General features: G+C 38.8%; 1 protein-coding gene across 4 annotated transcripts in view; it reads left to right on the forward strand.

Annotated features, from left to right (window-relative positions):
- LOC123746700 (E3 ubiquitin-protein ligase Mdm2) overlaps positions 1–16308 on the forward strand; it is a 31184-nt gene extending 14876 nt beyond the window's left edge. For all 4 annotated transcript variants that reach the window (XM_045728411.2, XM_045728413.2, XM_045728412.2 and 1 more), the window contains 3 exons: positions 335–468; positions 5265–5459; positions 10107–16308. In XM_045728411.2, the coding sequence (XP_045584367.1) occupies positions 335–468; positions 5265–5459; positions 10107–11051 (1274 nt within the window). In that variant the 3' untranslated portion in view covers positions 11052–16308. The remainder of the gene's footprint in view (positions 1–334; positions 469–5264; positions 5460–10106) is intronic.
- The last annotated feature ends 1634 nt before the right edge of the window (positions 16309–17942 follow it).

Raw genomic sequence — 17942 nt, forward strand, 5'->3', positions numbered from 1 at the left:
TGTCTGTATGTTATTAGTAACTCCTGCCATTTTTACTGATGCATTGAAATTGAAATAAGTTTGAGGTAAAATACACACAAAGGGATGAGGTAGCTCAAGCTATTCTCACCCCGTTCAGTACATCATGTTAATACATATATATACACACATCATAAACAATAAATATATTACCAAACATTCTGAGAGAGAAACATCTACATTTCTTAACTGATGCATACAATCCTGCCAAACCTTTGACCAGAATTGGATCTTTCCATTTCGTTTAGGCCTTGGCTTGAATCACTATTAAGATGTAAAATGACGAGTAATTTCCTAACTCTTTTTCTTGTTTTAGCACTGTGTCGTAACACCGAGTTTGAGGAAAGTGATGTAGACGAGATAGAGACCGGATCTTTTGAAGAATATGAAATAGCTTCAGATGATGCCAGGGAAGAAGAACATTCTGATGATGACGATTCTATGGTTGAGGTAGGTTAACAATTTGATACGTATTTACTAGATCGGTAACTCGATCCGTTGCAGCAGATGAAATCAAAACTCGATTCCTAACCTTGCCAGGAACAATTTTTTTAAATTCAGTGTACACATCACATTGAATTACAAAATATTAATATCTACACTAATCCTGTCATAAAATATTTCTAACATTTGCATAATTATTAATACAAATTTTGTGTTGGTGAATTGCCATTTCACAATGACTAGCTAATTCCCAGAAAATATTTCTTGTATAAAACTTCAAATTGCTGAACTGCAAGTTATTACCAAGTCATTAAAAGAAATACATGAAATAATTCATAAAGTATAATGAATTCTGGTCGAGGACTGGGCCGCGGGGACACTAAGCCCCGAAACCCGGGGCTTAACGGGGCTTAGCCAGGGGAGCCGGTCGGCCGAGCAGACAGCACGCTGGACTTGTGATCCTGTGGTCCCGGGGTCGATCCCGGGCGCCGGCGAGGAACAATGGGCAGAGTTTCTTTCACCCTATGCCCCTGTTACCTAGCAGTAAAATAGGTACCTGGGTGTTAGTCAGCTGTCACGGGCTGCTTCCTGGGGGTGGAGGCCTGGTCGAGGACCGGGCCGCGGGAACACTAAAAGCCCCGAAATCATCATCTCAAGATAACCATCCCAAGGTAACTGCCTCTCTCGGCAGTCCTCGGCTAATCCAGCCGTGCTCTGTGTTGAGCAATATCATCCACATAGTGTTTAATATTTCTCCAAGAGGTGTTTGTCAGTAGTTTTTATGTTGCAAACAATCTGCAGGTTGTGGCAATATCTAGCTTTATCCTTCATTACACATACTGTGTTTTGAATAAATATATTTATTACCCCGAATTGCTATGCGTGTTAGTGGCTTTGCAAGAGTGTACCAATACCGGTCTTGTTTTATCTTACCAACCCATTGTACCTTCCTGTGAATATATTATTTATATTTTTAGATTCCTAGCATTAAATTATTGCCTTGTATACTATAATACTGTAATATTGTATTATTATTATAGTATACTGTATATATATAGTATAGTATATTATATATTATTATAGTATACTGTAATACTATAATAATTATGGTATTATGTAGGTGGACTGCACTTAACGAATGAGATGCATTCCCTGAAAAAGAATTTGATGCTCTATTTGGTAAATAATATTTTATCCATTGACTGCCATGGTTAGAGTCGAGATACATTCCACACCCAAAATTATTTGTTGACCAACTTTTTCAACGTTAGACATAATATGTATATAAAAAATGAAATAAAACAAAAAATTCATACAGTATTTATATGAATTTTTACATGCATAAAAGAGGAGTGTAGAATTGTGGTTAATCTACAAGCAACAGCTCCGACCATTTTACTTTATTGTAAATGTTTAAATGAATACATATACAGTATAAATAATGGCAAATTCTACATTGGGTATAATCTTTGGCTTTGCAATTTAGTGCACGATGTAAGCGATGTAAATGGGGGCCTGACAGCTGAGTGAACAGTGCTCGGGATTCATAATCCTGAGGTTCCAGGTTCGATCCCCGGTGGAGGCGGAAACAAATCAGCAGTTTCTTTCACCCTGGTGCTCCTGTTCACCTAGCAGTAAATAGGTACCTGGGAGTTAGACAGCCGTTATGGGCTGCTTCCCGGGAGGTGTGTAACAAAAAGGAGGCCTGGTCGAGGACCGGGCCATGGGGACACTAAGCCCCGAAATCATCTCAAGATAGATCTTTCACACAATCTCCCACTTTCCCAGGGTAAATAGTGATCCTTTTCTAGTCATGACACTATGGATCAGTGAAAACCATGCAATTGCCGCCACTGTTAACAACAATTCCTTGGCAATACCATCCCTACACCTATGCACTGACACCCGTATGCCAATACCTGCATGCAGACACCCGTATGCCAACACCTGCATGCAGACACCCGTATGCCAACACCTGCATGCAGACACCCGTATGCCAACACCTGCATGCAGACACCCGTATGCCAACACCTGCATGCAGACACCCGTATGCCAACACCTGCATGCAGACACCCGTATGCCAACACCTGCATGCAGACACCCGTATGCCAACACCTGCATGCAGACACCCCAAGTGCTTACTTATCAATGGCTACGGGGGAGTAACATAACGTTCTCTATGCCCTGCCTCCTAGCCATTTATATTAGGCATGCTAAATGACTCCCTGAAAATGTAATTATTTTTTCCTCCATATTGTGGATGAAATTGGCTTCAACAATCTTCCTTCAATGCATTCCACTTGCTGATTACCCGTACAGCTAATGAGAACTTCCTTACATCTAATTGACCAGATTGCATCCAGCTTTCACTGATGTCCTCCTGTTCGACTTGTTAAAATATATTTTTGTCCATATGTCTGTTCTCAAGATCTTTTATATAGTCATCATATCCCCTCTGTTACTTATTTCCTCTATGGTTGCGAGGACGAGTTCTCAAATCCTGTCCTCATAGTTGAGGCCTCTCAATTCTGGTACTAATGTCTGAACTTTCTCAAGTTCAGCCTCTGAACTTTCTCAAGTTTATGCCTTTGATTACCAAACCACACACCAGAAGATGAAGAGACGACAACGTTTCGGTTTCCATTATCATGTCGATTGTGTTGTGTGGTTTGGTAATGGGAAACGCACCCAACCATCTGTCCCGCCTGGGATTCGAACCTGGAATTCCCAATTGCGAGTCGAGAACGAACCCTTCTAGTGTTATGTTGGTATTATGTCTACTTTCAAGTCTTTTTCTCATGTTTCGTGTAATTGCCTTTCCTTTATGGTGTAGTTAATTATTTGTTGTAAGCAACTCGTCCTCCTTTTTAGATAGTACTTTTTGTAACTATGTTGACTATCGACATATACAGTACTGACATGTAATGGACAATTAGATAATGTTGGGTACTACAGTATTCACTTTATAAAGAGTGCCCCCAAAAATATAGCTAAAAACCAAGCTTAAAAATTCCTAGGCCTAGTATAGTACATATGTCTACTATATTAGGCCTTAGATAGTGGGCATTAGGCCTAGGATGGTTGGGTTAGGTTTTATTAGCAACATAAATACAAAACCTTTCCAGTTTGTCCAAATTCAGTGGTACCAAATTCTAGATTCTAATTGTCCATTACATCAATAGTATGTTGACATACCAACATGTTGACAATGAAACTACCAAGAATGTTAGTTTTTCAGCCAAACTTGCTTACCCATTGTTGCAGATTGCTGTTCATTACTCATCTTGATGACCACTGTGAGTAGTTAGCCATATTGCATTGGCATACTGTACACGCAGGTGATCCAAGGGAAGTAACGTTGGACCATTTTCATTACTTTGCACTTTGTGGATTTAATTCCAGCAGCCATTTATCTGTCCAGTTGTGAAACTTATCAAGGTCTTCTTGCAGCATCCCACATCCCTTCAGTTTTCTCAATAACTTTGCATCATCTACAAAAGAGCACTGTCCTAGGACAGCCTTGTGGAACACAACTTTCCATTTCTTTCCAGCATAACATTCTCTGACTACCTGTATAGCGCTTTGTTTCTTGTATGTCGAGTATTCCTCTACCCAGTCCAGTGCCTCTCCCGTTATCCCCGTTTCTCTCTAGCTTGTGTATTAATCTTTTGTGAGGAGCTGTATCAAGAGCTTTTTTGATAGTCTAGGAAACTGCAGTCTACCGATCCTTCCTTCTCTTGTGTTATTGTGGTGACCCTCATCATAGAATTCAGTAAAGTTTAATGAGCATGATTTTACGTCTAGAGCAGTATTGTGCCTCTGTTGTAAAACTTACTCTTAACCCCTCAAATGTTCTACAATTCTTTATCTGATGCCTTTTTCTACATTTTTGCATGGAATGTATGTTAATGATATTGATCTATAGTTTAGTGAGTCATGTCTGTCCCATCTTAAATATTGGAACTACATTTGCCTTTTTCCAGATTTCTGGTAGCTCCCCTTCTTGAGGTTATCTTGATGATTTCGGGGCTTAGCGTCCCTGCGGTCCAGTCCTTGATCAGGCCTCCTTTCGGTTACACACCCCAAGGAAGCAGCCTGTATCAGCTGTCTAACTCCCAAGTACCTATTTACTGCTAGATGAACAGTTGCATCAGGGTGAAAGAAACTGCCAATTTGTTTCCATCTCCACCGGGGCTCGAACCCGGAACCTCAGGACTATGAATCCCGAGCGTTGTCCATTCAGCTGTCGTGCCCCTCTGTGGCCCTTGTCTCTTATGAATACTGAATACTCTTATGAATACTTATGGTGAATACTGAAGTTTAAGTTAATGAGAAGATTCTTGCAGCTGCCTTCAGTAACCATAGTGATGTCTAATCTGGTCTTACTGCTTTTGTTACACACTTTCTCCAGGTGTCTTTTTACAAGTTCTGTTTTTTATGCAGCGTATAATGTGAATTTCTTCAATGAGTTACCTCGAGAAGCAACAGCAGGAGTTTCAGGACTTTTAGCAAGTGCCTTGATTCAAGAACGTAATCCCAAAAGATTATAAATGAGAAGAAATGTGTGAGAAATCCCCAAATTCTAGGAGTATTTCTTGAAACCCATTAGATTGCTTAGGTTGTATACGATGGCATACAGCACACGTTCATTTCAAATTCATCCACTACTTCTAAATTTGACACAAATGTTATTAACCATGTACAACCAAATTTTTCTCTAATACTGCACAGTAAATCATATATTATTTTTAATAAAAATGAAGACTATGAATAACATGGTTCTTTCCCTTTTATCTTTTCAGGATGTTGATGTAGCAGTGTATGCGCTTCATGTTTCGGCGCAGGATGAGTCTGAGGAAGACTTTTGGGCAGACGATTCTGACACGGATGATCAGTGTTTAGATAATGATCCAGAGTTGGCAGCTGAACGTTGGGATTGTCTTACTTGTGGAATAAAGAACAGACCTTTTATGCGTTACTGCGACAAATGCTGGCAGGTAAGATTTACTCATTTGGGTGTGAAATACGGTTTGTAAATTACCGTATATGCCGGCATATAAGTTGACATTTGAAGCTTGAGTCTCTCTCCAAAACCGGGGGTCTATTTGTCTGCCGGATATAAAATGTGAACCTTTTCCACTGAGAGATAAAGGTGAAATGCCCAGCCTAACACTCATTGTACACCACTTGTCATAACGCGCTCAGCCCATCACAATTATTTCGTACTGAAACTCGAGTTTGGTAATTTTATTTAACGTATTGAACAGTATTAGGTAGGTATTACCGTATAATATAATGTTAACACACACACTACATTACAGTAGTAGAAAACATTGCCTTGCAAACTCGCCATATACAACAGCTGATCGGCGTACCAGAGGAGGCACCAACACCAAGCGGCTAGTTGTTGAACTGTGTTCATGTGAAAAACAGATATTGATATTACCATTTTATATTACCAGTACTGTGTTTCTGAAAATACTGCATTTTATTTCAGAATTTCTACTGCAGCTTAACACTATCGGTAACTTTGGACCGGACTCGCGTCCATTATTTTTCTCCTGAGTTCTAACTTTGAACCGAACTTGCGTCCACTACAAAAAATATTTGTTGAAATTCTATTTGTGCTATTATGTTGGGACTAGTTTTAAAATGCGCGGCTTTACGTCGCAAACAATTTGATACCAAAATGAAAGATGTAACACACAAATTTGTCAGAACACTGGAAAGATAAATAATTTTGTGATGATGAGCTTCCAGAATTAAAATATTTGTTAAAATTCCAGTTATTGCTCTATCATTATGGGACTAGTTTTAAAATACGCGCCTTTTTATTGCGAACAATTTGATACCAAAATGAAAGACGTAACACGAAAATTGACGTTATCAAACTGAATGAGTATACACATTAGGTTGCAGTGTACAAATTGGTGCTCGTTCACGGGTAACTTTAGGCTTTTCTGCGGGGAGGCACTCCAGACTTTTGTACAATATATTCATACACATTGTTGAATTGCGAACACAATGATACGAAAACGAGCAACGTAGCACAAGAATTAAGGCGAGAAAGCTGAAACGAGTATACACATTTAGGTGTCGCCGCGCACTTGCCCGCACACCGGGTGCATGACCCCTAAGTTGACCGCACGCCTGCTCGGTGACAGTGTTAATTTGGGCGAGTCGTTTCAGCAAAGGTTTGCAATTCTTCCCATGCTGCACACATTTTCTTAATTGTTGAGGAAGAGACATTCTGTACTCTTGTTTCTGCTCTATGGTCATCCTTACATGGGTTTTCATATGTTGAGACTTACCACTGACTTAACCGGGAATCATGGCATGATATATAATAATGTTCAAAATGCAAAAATATCACCACAGAAGCGGAATTTCTTATAGGCGCAATCGTCACTAAGCGGGCAGCTGTAGTAAACTGAGGCAGGTCGGCCGCGTGACCGGGAACCACGTGCTCGGTCGACCCCAACGTGTACCAACAAATATCGGAAGTAGATGACACCATCGCATGTCGAGTCGCATTTTTCTATGAAATTTACATCGTAACTCGAAATTAACGTAAGTAGGGGCAATCGTATGTCGAGGTGCCACTGTATACATGAAACGGCCAAAAGTTAATACAGTATTATTACTCCTCCAAGTGTTATTAATGTTCGTCATTACCTAAATTAATTTTTGTTCAAGCTCAAATATTAATACAATGCATAAAATATGAATAACAGAAAAACTAAAGTATAACGAACTATAATGCATTTATTGGTGTCAATCAATAATAACTCAAAAGTATACGCAAAATAACAGATATAACAATGCTTTTAGTTTACGAGTCAATATACTTGTTCAAACACCATTGCTGGCTGCTTGGCTTGGTCAGAGATGAAATTTTCAGTTACCACAATATCAGGAGTGTAATTTGTCATTTTTCATTGGCAAGATGTTGTGCTGGGGCAATAATAGTGCTGCAGATTGTAATAAAAAGTGCGAATACAGAAGGATACAGAGGCCGACCGGAGGGAGCCGGTCGGCCAAGCGGACAGCACGCTGAACTTGTGATCCTGTGGTCCCGGGTTCGATCCCGGGTGCTGGCGAGAAACAATGGGCAGAGTTTCTTTCACTCTATGCCCCTGTTACCTACCAGTAAATAGGTACCTGGGTGTTAGTCAGCTGTCACGGGCTGCTTCCTGGGGGTGGAGGCCTGGTCGAGGACCGGGCCGCGGGGACACTAAGCCCCGAAATCATCTCAAGATAACCTCAAGATAACATTCCCGGTCGAGTGAAAATTGACGATAGACAGACAAACACGTGGGGTGTAGCTGCCTTCCAGCATGATGAAGCAGCAGCCATCGGCTGACTTGGGAGCCACAAGTGTGGGGAAGTGAGGGAGGACAGAGGGGGATCCCTCCTTCCCCTCTTTATTCCCTCACAAGTTTTGTATATATATATTTTCTATGATTTCCCATGCTTGGTTTCAATCATGATCACGTGTATAATTTTGATACCAAATTAGTTGCAAATGATCCCCCCTATCATAGGTCAGTTAAAATGAATAATGCATAATACAGTGGAACCTCGTGTGAAGAGCGCCTCAATTTACGAGCATTTTGAATAACGAGCACACCGATCGCCAACAATTTGTCGTTTGTCAACAATTTGTCAACAATTTGGCGAGCGTTCGTTTGATTAACGAGAAAACCACATGGTGCGTTCCTGCTACTTCTTGCACATTCCCGGACGCCTCCGACAATGCAAATAGAATATGTTTTTTGTTTAAAGATGCAAATGATGCTGGGCTGTAAAGGGGTGATGCTGCAAAGCATTCTTATTTTTGTAGAATAAAAATAAAATGGAAATTTTGAAAAACAGAACAAATGGGAAAAAAATTCATTCGGTTCAACGTCCTCCCAGCAAGCATAAGAAATATTGCCAGAACAACCGTGGACATTTTCAAGAGGAAACTAGATTTATTCCTCCAAGGAGTGCCGGACCAACCGGGCTGTGGTGGGTATGTGGGCCTGCGGGCCGCTCCAAGCAACAGCCTGGTGGACCAAACACTCACAAGTCAAGCCTGGCCTCGGGCCGCTCCAAGCAACAGCCTGGTGGACCAAACACTCACAAGTCAAGCCTGGCCTCGGGCCGGGCTTGGGGAGTAGTAGAACTCCCAGAACCCCATCAACCAGGTATCAACCAGGCGTTTGTCAGGTAGGCTTCCCCATGTTTCTTAAAAAAAAGAGAAATAATAAAATCAATTGAAAAAATTTGTAAAACGGACAAATGCCATAAGGTTCGTTCAGTGTTTGTCGGGTAGGCTGCTCTATTATTAATAAATAAATGAAAAATACAAAATAAATTGAACACATTTGAAAGAAAGATTATCATTATAGAGCATCCTGCCCGACAAACACTGAACGAACCTTTATGGTATTTGTCCGTTTTTCAAATTTTTAAATTGTTTTTATTATTTTTCATTTTTTTTTTAAGAAACATGGAGCAGCCTACCTGACAAACACCGAACAAACCTTATGCTATAACAAAAATGAAAAAAAAAATTAAACAAATTTGAAGAAAAGTTATAAAGGTTTGTTCAGTGTATGTAAGGTAGGCTGCTCCATTTTTTAAAAAATCGAATATCATATTCATGTTTTACGGTGGTAGAACGAATTAATTTGATTCCCATTATTTTAAATAGGGAAATTCGTTTTGAAAGACGAGCTTTTCACATAACGAGCTTGGTGCCGGAACGGATTAAATTCGTTATTCAAGGTTCCACTGTAAATTGATTTGTTGTAAACATTTATATCTAAGGCTGGTTAAGTTTGTGTAAATCCTGGTCATTGGGTCCCATAAGTAATTGTCGCATAGTTATCACTATGGTATAGAATTGCTCGTCAGTAATTGCTCTATTATATGCTATATTAAAAATATTTATTGTCTATTATTTTGTTTAATATAGACGGAAAAAAAGATGTGTTTTGATGGATTTGCACTTGCCTCATTGGCAGGGTTTCAGTATTTATAAAGATATTTCACTACACTACTCTCCTTGTAAAGTAAGTCACCAAACTATATATACGCTATAGGTGATGCAGGCCCATGAATTTTTATTTATTTCATTGTATTTTTTCCTAATAGGCAGAAGTTTGGCAGTAGTAGTAGGCATTAGGCCCAATGTTTGACAGGTGAAACTAAATCACTTACGGAATGAATTAGCTTTGCCCTATGTAGTTTGTTCAAGAGAGGATAAACTGTACATTCTCATTTATGTACAGACATGTGGTTTTTCAAATCGCCGTTCTCTTGTTGGTACTATTGTATCTTGTGTACATAAATTGGTATTTCATGATTTTGCTTGCTAAATATTCTTAAAATTTGCGTTAATAATACAGCCACACGGCTGCTTGCATGAATCGCCCATGGCAAATATGGTATCCTAGTGATCCCAGACATTCATGCTGTATCCAAATGGAATGCGATGCAAAATGTGTCAATTTAGCAGTCAAACTCTCGGCACTGGAAACGGTACAAGTACTTTTCCTATTTTAATGTAGAGGGCAGACATTGTTTTTAAGCAATTTATGATAATTTCAGCATTAACTATTACAATTAATTCTAATAACAAATAATTAATATTTCAGTTAAGAAAGAATTGGTTGCCAGACCGTCCAAAGAAGCGAAGGAGGAAGCCCAGACCGAAGAAGAAACATTCCAGGCATAGAACAGAGTCTATTCAATCGGATGATCAGCATGCAAATCCTGAAGAAAACAGTTTGGTTATATCAAACTTAAATATTAATAGCGAGAGTAGCCAAGAACTTGAAGAATTACCAAGGACATCCTCAACTGCCTCAACTGTATCGCTTAAATGTGACTCACCGCCTAGAAATTTCTCTCATGGTCACTTTAGTTCTCAAGACTCTGGAATTTCATTGTCGCAGGATATGTTAATAGGTTTTGCAGGAGGGTCAAGTTTGGATGACAGCACACCTAAAACAGTTGATTTTCAGATTCCCAAAACTAATTTCTCAAGCGAAAAAGATCTCTCGGGCCAAGGGGCTTCTTCCAAGAATTCAACAACCGAAGAAACTCCAGCTGCAAACACATCAGGTTGTAGGAAACGGAAATTATCTAGTTCTGAGAATGTCAAACTACACAAAAAATCTAAACCCTTGGAGGTGTGTGATTCAAGTGAGGAGAGTGACAGTATTGTAACTATTGAAATGGAAGCTAAAGCCACAGCTCTTTCTTTGTTTCTGGACTCTGCCGCTGGCCGAGAATGGCTTAGATCTGCACCTGGAAGGCAGTTTCAATCCTCTTTGAGTACTCAGGGGGTTATTATTGAAGCAATAAGTGCAAATGTGAATATAGAATCCTCAGAAATTGATGAATTAGAGTTAGCATCTGGCGTTTCTAATCTATGTTTAATATGTTGCCTTCGGCCTAAGAATGGATCGATAATACACGGTCGACTATCCCATCAGGCAACATGTTACCAATGCGCCCGACGTCTGCTTAACAGTGGCTCTAGGTGTCCCGTGTGTCGAAGAAAGATTCACATGGTCTGCAAACACATTATAGTGTGAACTTGTCAAATTATTGCTTGTTTAGCCATATCGAATGTTCTGGATATCATAGTCTGTTCTGTTAACATGAATATAAGCACAGTAATGGTTATTTATATCAAGTAATTTTTCTCATTTATATATATATATATATATAATATATATATATATATATATATATATATATATATATATATATATATATATATATATATATATATATATATATATATATATATATATATAATAATGAAAAATATTTCAATCAAAAGTATTTTTGTGTGTAATTTTTGTTGTTTCTACCATATTTAATTTCTTTGAAGAGAAAAGTAATCTTTCCAATCGTATTGGTTATTTGCATAATGGAGCTCAGTCATCTCTAAGATGATGATTTTTTTTTTTGTTTATAGGAAATTAACACTTCATTCTTGTAACTTTGTCATCAAACACACATGTAGTTGCATACAGTATTTGCCAAACAGAAAATTAACAGAGTTAACTGTGACTAGGATGATGGTTTGTGACGTAGACGAATACGGCTTTTCGCTGCATTGTGCGGTAATGTGTGATGTTATTTTATAATTTGTTGTTTTAAGCAAATGAAGTATAAGACTAAATTAGGAATTTTGTTTAGCTACTTTCAGGTTTTTATGAAAACTTTATTGACTCCTGTTATCTGGCATAAGACAAAGAGCACATACATGCATATGCGTAAAGGCTCGTGGCCCAAGGTGCTACAGAAGGTTCTACACATCATAGACGGTAACATGCAAGTTAGTACTCTTAATATTGAAGTCCCTATAAGTAGAGTTTTGCATGGCTATGATGGCCCACAAAAATTAATTGGCATTGGCAGTGTAATATCACTCTTTTCGAGAGTATCCTGAATGCCTTTTTTTCTCTTTCTCTCATGATGATGAGGGAATCAATAGGTGTTCAATAGCAGACATATGAGATCTATCCAGGTATACTAAATTTACCTTGAATTTCAGAACATATAATTCCCATTTGTTTGGAACAGGCTTCCTGTCCGGTCCCCGACTTAGGCTCATCAAGGTCTGCCTAGGCCAACGACTGACCACCACTGGAATCCTTATGCCGGTAGTTGTTTAACTTCTGCGTACCTATTTACTGCTAGGTAAACAGAGGCATCAGGTGAATCAAAATGTGCTCAGGGATCGAACCCATGAGCCGCGATTAAGAGTTGAGAATGGAGATCACTGTGTTACAGGAGCCATATTAAAGCTTATTTGCAGGTAAGGCTTTACGAACATGCCTGGTTTAGGTTGCACTTTTTACAATCTGATATTTATATGAGCGATTGTAAATTATATTATCAGCCAAAGTATGACTTGACACATGATGCATGGACAAAAATATTAGTTTTTAGTTATTGTAATTCCTGCTGTGATACCATCCATTCTTTAGGGTTAGAGAATCAGTACTAGAATGTAGCATAAATTCTTAATTTTTCTTTGAAGATAGGCTGCAATTTAGCGAGGCAATTTTAAATGCTAAAATATTTTGAAATGGATAGGCTTAAACCAAATATTTTGAAAAAACTAGAGGAAATCTAGTTTGTAGAATGATGTGTGTAATTGGTCATCTTCGTATCTTTCAATTTGATTGGGTCTTTAAGCTTTACTTTTCATAGGAATTGAGTAATTATCTCTAATGTGATAAATGTTTACATTCAAGAAATATAAAAGTACACTGTATATTATATTGTCGTAAACCAAAGACTTCAGAAATTATATTTAATGCACTCGCGAACATACAACTTGCGCAAATTGCAAACTTTCTTACAAGCTTGCGCACACACACGCACCGTAACGTCATACTGTTATTTGACAGAGAACTGGGAAGACTGTACACCACGAGCGTAGCTCTCGTCTTGTAACTATTTATGTAATTACACACCACACACACACATACACTTGCGAGACCTAGTGAGTACTCACTAGGTGAGCATGCGCGCGTACACACACACACACTCCCACAAGATGCACTTCAATACATACAACAAACGTGAGCATAATTGGGAACAAAAATATATTGGCCGTGGGTTTCTTTCGTCTCTGGTGATCCTTCTGCAGCCTTGCTGTGAGTGTAGCCAACAAACTGACGCGTGAAGATTCATTGCTGGACCATACATGTCGGGTTCTCTTCCTCTCTCCAGGGGTGCAGTGTTGTAGTAGAATTTTTGTTTTTCATCTGGGACACTTGTGAGAATTTGCTGCATTATGATTGCCATTTAAAATGACAAATTACCAATTCTTAAACGCTATTGATGGTCTTGTAAAACTGGCTAGGTATTTCAGTATACAGTATTGTCCCTTGCCCACAAACTGAATGATTTTCAAAGTTGTACACCACATAAGTAAATGGACAAAGTGGGTTGCGTTTATAATCTCGTATCTTTAGTTATCTAGAAAACATAGTTTTCTACGAGTCTGAAAGGATTCATTTAGTCATCACGTTGATGCATTTCTGATGTATACATCGGGAGTTGAAAGCTTCTGTGCTTGTATAATATATTGGATAACTTATTTTATTTTATATTTTTTTAGTACTTTAAACTTTCAATACTTTACATGAAAACATGACTAAATGCCATAAAAAGGGGGCAAGTATACTAATCTCATAATCATCTAGGGGTTTCAGTTTTGTGTTGATTATGTACTGGAAGCACTGCACGTGGGTATTAATTGTTTATGTTGACCCTGTCAATAAGATCGGATTCTGTTAAACAAGGTCTTGCTTGCATGTTTACATGTAATTAAATATAAGGAATGAGGACTTGCTCTTCACTAAAATTGGTGTTGATGTTAGAATGATCAACATAACCGAGATTCACGTTACATAGATAATGACGTTCTGGATGAGCGACGGTGAGAATTACTAGAAATTGGCGTCGATTCTAATTTGGAAGATTGCAGTAGTTCTTATTGGAATGCATTTGTGAAACGAGTCTAGAAGTGCAAAATGTATTGTTCGTAAAACATTGGAACTCCTGAGCCATGGAGAAGAGTTGCCATGGTAGAGCTGTGGAAGAGTAGTGAACTGAAACAAATTTGGTCATCAGTGTTCCATTGAAATCTTGGAAAGAATGTTTTAGTGGAAGCCATTGTGGGGTTAATTCTTTCCATTTACTTTTTTTCTTTTATGATTGAATATGACCAATACTATACTTGTCGGGCACCCGGGCCGTACGTTACTCGATACAATTGTCTGCAAATCAGACTCTTTGTGCGTTGCTCTTGCGTCTAGTGCTTTGGTACTGACACCCTTGAGGTTATCTAGAGATGATTTCAGGACTTAACGTCTCTGCGGCTTGGTCCTCGACCAAGCTTCCTTTTTTGTTACACATCCCCAGGAAGCAGCCCATAGCAGCTGTCTAACTCCCAGGTACCTATTTACTGTTAGGTGAACAGAGCAATCAGGGTGGAAGAAACTGCCTATTTGTTTCCGCCTCCACCGGGGCTCGAACCTGGACCCTTAGAACTACAAATACCAAGCGCTGTCCACTCAGCCGTCAGGCCACTGAAGCTTTTGAATAGGTAGTACAGTACTGTTACACATGCGGTGTTGTATAGCCTTCTGGGCTTTGCATTTTCTTTTGATGATTCTTGCCACAGGCTCGTGCACCTGCGGTAATAAATATACATCTTTTGTCATATTTGCATATTTAAAAACATTTTGTTTTGGACCTACAAGCAATGAATGTAATTAGTGTGCCGTTTCCATTTTATATGCTGGTTTTGTGTATGGAACAATTTAATGCAAGTCTATATAAAAGCTAGGATTTTATTTTTACGTTTTTTGCTAATCTACATAAAAACGAAAGAGTTTCTACAAGTTCTGTCTTAAATCACAATCTCAAAACTTGGACAACCACAGAAAATGCAGTTTGTTGTTCACTCTGTATCTCAAATAATATAAACTTGTTGGAAATATATTAGTTACAAATGCTGAACTTACGCATGATGTGAAGCGTGATGATGCTACAGTTGGCCTGGACCATTTTACTGTAAAGTTAGCACAACTCTAAACTTATCATTTGTGTGAAATGGATTTATTGTTAGTTCCAGCAATGTTAATGTGGCTTACACTTTCAGTGATGGCACTGTCCACAGTGATGCCTGATATACCTGTCAATGATTCCAAGAATCAATGTCCCTGTAGCCGGGTTTGCAAGCAGGCGACCTGGTCAACAAGACTGTTCGATGCTGCTGCTTGCAGCCTGATATACGAGTCACATGTTCGTTGATCAGGATCCTTTGAGTGTCATTTTTTGCTGAGGCTTATATTGGCTCAAGCCTTAAGTGGTTGGGTAAACAAATCCACAAGGGCTGTGACGAGGATTCGAACCTACGTCCGAGATGATCCCAGACGCTGCCTTAATAGACTGAGCTACGACATAGTCAAAAGAGTTTGTAGAACTTTGGTTTCAACTCCTTTGACCGTGTCGTAGGTCGTAGATTAAGGCAGCGTCTGGGATCATCTCGGACATAGGGTCGAATCCTCGTCACGGCCCTTGTGGATTTGTTAATTGATGCATCACGCTATTGTGATTTCTGTGTGTAAGGTTGGGTAAATTAATTAATATGATATGATTAGATATAACTTGGGGCACTGGCATGAGCTGAAGTGTAAGCTACTTTTGAATATGACCAATATTATACTTGTCGGGCACCCGGGCCGTACATTACTCGATGAAGTGCAAGTCCCTTTTGATCACACCGAGCCCCGAGTGGGTTAGAAACACTCGCACGATACGCTGCACGCAACACAAGTACCATTTAAGAGCATTTCATCTTCAAACAATGGCCATTTATGATTTTGTTATCACCCTGTGTTTATTTTTTCATTTAATTTTCTTGAGGATTCAAGTTTTCAAATCATGTATTACAGCAGAGTTGGAGATGGTGGTGTACCAACCTAACTCATGAGGTAATGATAATGAAAGCTCGAGTGTCAATTGAGTTAAGAGATGGTTAGATACCATCCTGATTCTGTCTACTGCAGTAGTCAGCTGTTAAAATTTCCCGCCGGGTTGGGTGGTTCTGTATATGACATTTTTAATTTTACGACAAAAAAAATTCTTTCATTTAAAAAGCATTTTTTGTTTTGAAAATTTTACTGCTGCTTTCTCTTTGTTTTAAGACAAAGATAAACACGTTGTTTTGTCCATTTACAGAGCCATTCCAAAATCCAAACATTTACCTTTTTTTTTTCTTTTTTTTTTTTAACAAAAATAAATATGGCAATAAATAAATACTTTTATTTAGTCCCATTTGATTTAAAAACATGACCCAAACATTAATGAACAAATCCACAAGGGCCGTGACGAGGATTCGGTCCTACGTCCCGGAACATCCCAGATGCTGCCTTAATCGACTGAGCTACGACATGTAAATGTTTCAACTCTTTTTGACCATGTCGTAGCTCAGTCGATAAAGGCAGTGTCTGGGATGCTCCCAGACGTAGGTTCAAATCCTCGTCACGGCCCTTGTGGATTTGTTAATTTGATGTATCATGCTATTGTGATTTCTATGTGTAATGACCCAAACATACAAGAAGGCGATTTGTGCCCTGACAGGCCTCCACCCCCAGGAAGCAGCCCGTGACAGCTGACTAACACCCAGGTACCTATTTACTGCTAGGTAACGGGCAGGATCACAAGTCCAGTGTGCTGTCCGCTCGGCTGACCGGCTCCCTTGTACATTTTCTGTATAGGATGATCAGTGGGTGCCCTGGAATACACAAGTACTACCCAAGTACATTTTCTGTATAGGATGATCAGTGGGTGCCCTGGAATACAAAGCTTTTCACTGCACTTGGACTTTTATCATGTTTGATTATTATTCTTTACATTCTGGCAAAATTTAAAATCCAATGCCCTCACTTTACCCATTATTCCCATTGTTCTCATTTTATGGGCTATCTAACTATAGTCACACTTATCAAATGCCTTTTCAAAGCCTGAGTATGTTACATCTCTATTATATTTTCTTTTAATGCATCTGTGATTTTATTCTAGTGATTGAGTAATTACAAAAAAGACAAGGATTTTCTTATTCTAAATCATGTTGACCCGAGTTGTGAAGTTCATTGTTTTCCAAAAACTGGAGGTTTGATTCCTAATCACACTTTCAACATCTCTTAATAAGTGTGATGTTAGTGTGACTGGTTTATATTTTTTTGACAAAGCTTTACTACCTCCTTTGTGTAGTATCTGTGTAAATCTGCAGATTTAAGTGCTGCTGGTATCTCTCCCCTGTATCTAGGCTCTTTCTCCATATTACCCTGAGCTCTCACACTACTGGTACTTTACATTTCTTTATGAATATTGAATTCCATGAATTGGGACCAGGGGGCTGAGTGCATGGGCATGTTGTCATTTTCTCTTAAGTCTTATGTGTTCGTGTTAATATCGGTTTCGGTATGCATGTATAGTCTAGAATTTGGATTGCATTCATAACGAAGCTGTCTGGATCTTCAACTTTCATGTTGATTATTGGGATGCTAATTTTCAGTGTTGTTCTTTTCGACTTTAAGAAGGTTTATGACACCACTTGGACATACAATGTTTTAGTTCAACTTCATTCTTTTGTATTTTGTGGCACTCCATTTTTTCTTCAAAGCATCCTCTCCATTTCAAGTGAGAGTTGGGAATACTTAATTTTGTTTTCTTCAATAGAATGAAGGTGTTCCCCAAGATAGTGTTCTGAGCCCTATTTTTTTCCGTGTTGTACATTCAGCACCAACATTATAATGAGTAAATATATCATATTTATTCATTACTAACGTATTGCCAGGAAGCTTTCTGAAGCTTTGTGTAGCTGGTGGTAATTAGACGGACCGCTCGGGCTGGGCTTGGGGAGTAGAACAACTCTCAAAACCCCATCA

The sequence above is a fragment of the Procambarus clarkii genome, chromosome 85 (assembly GCF_040958095.1).
Source record: "Procambarus clarkii isolate CNS0578487 chromosome 85, FALCON_Pclarkii_2.0, whole genome shotgun sequence".
In the NCBI taxonomy this organism is placed as follows: domain Eukaryota; kingdom Metazoa; phylum Arthropoda; class Malacostraca; order Decapoda; family Cambaridae; genus Procambarus; species Procambarus clarkii.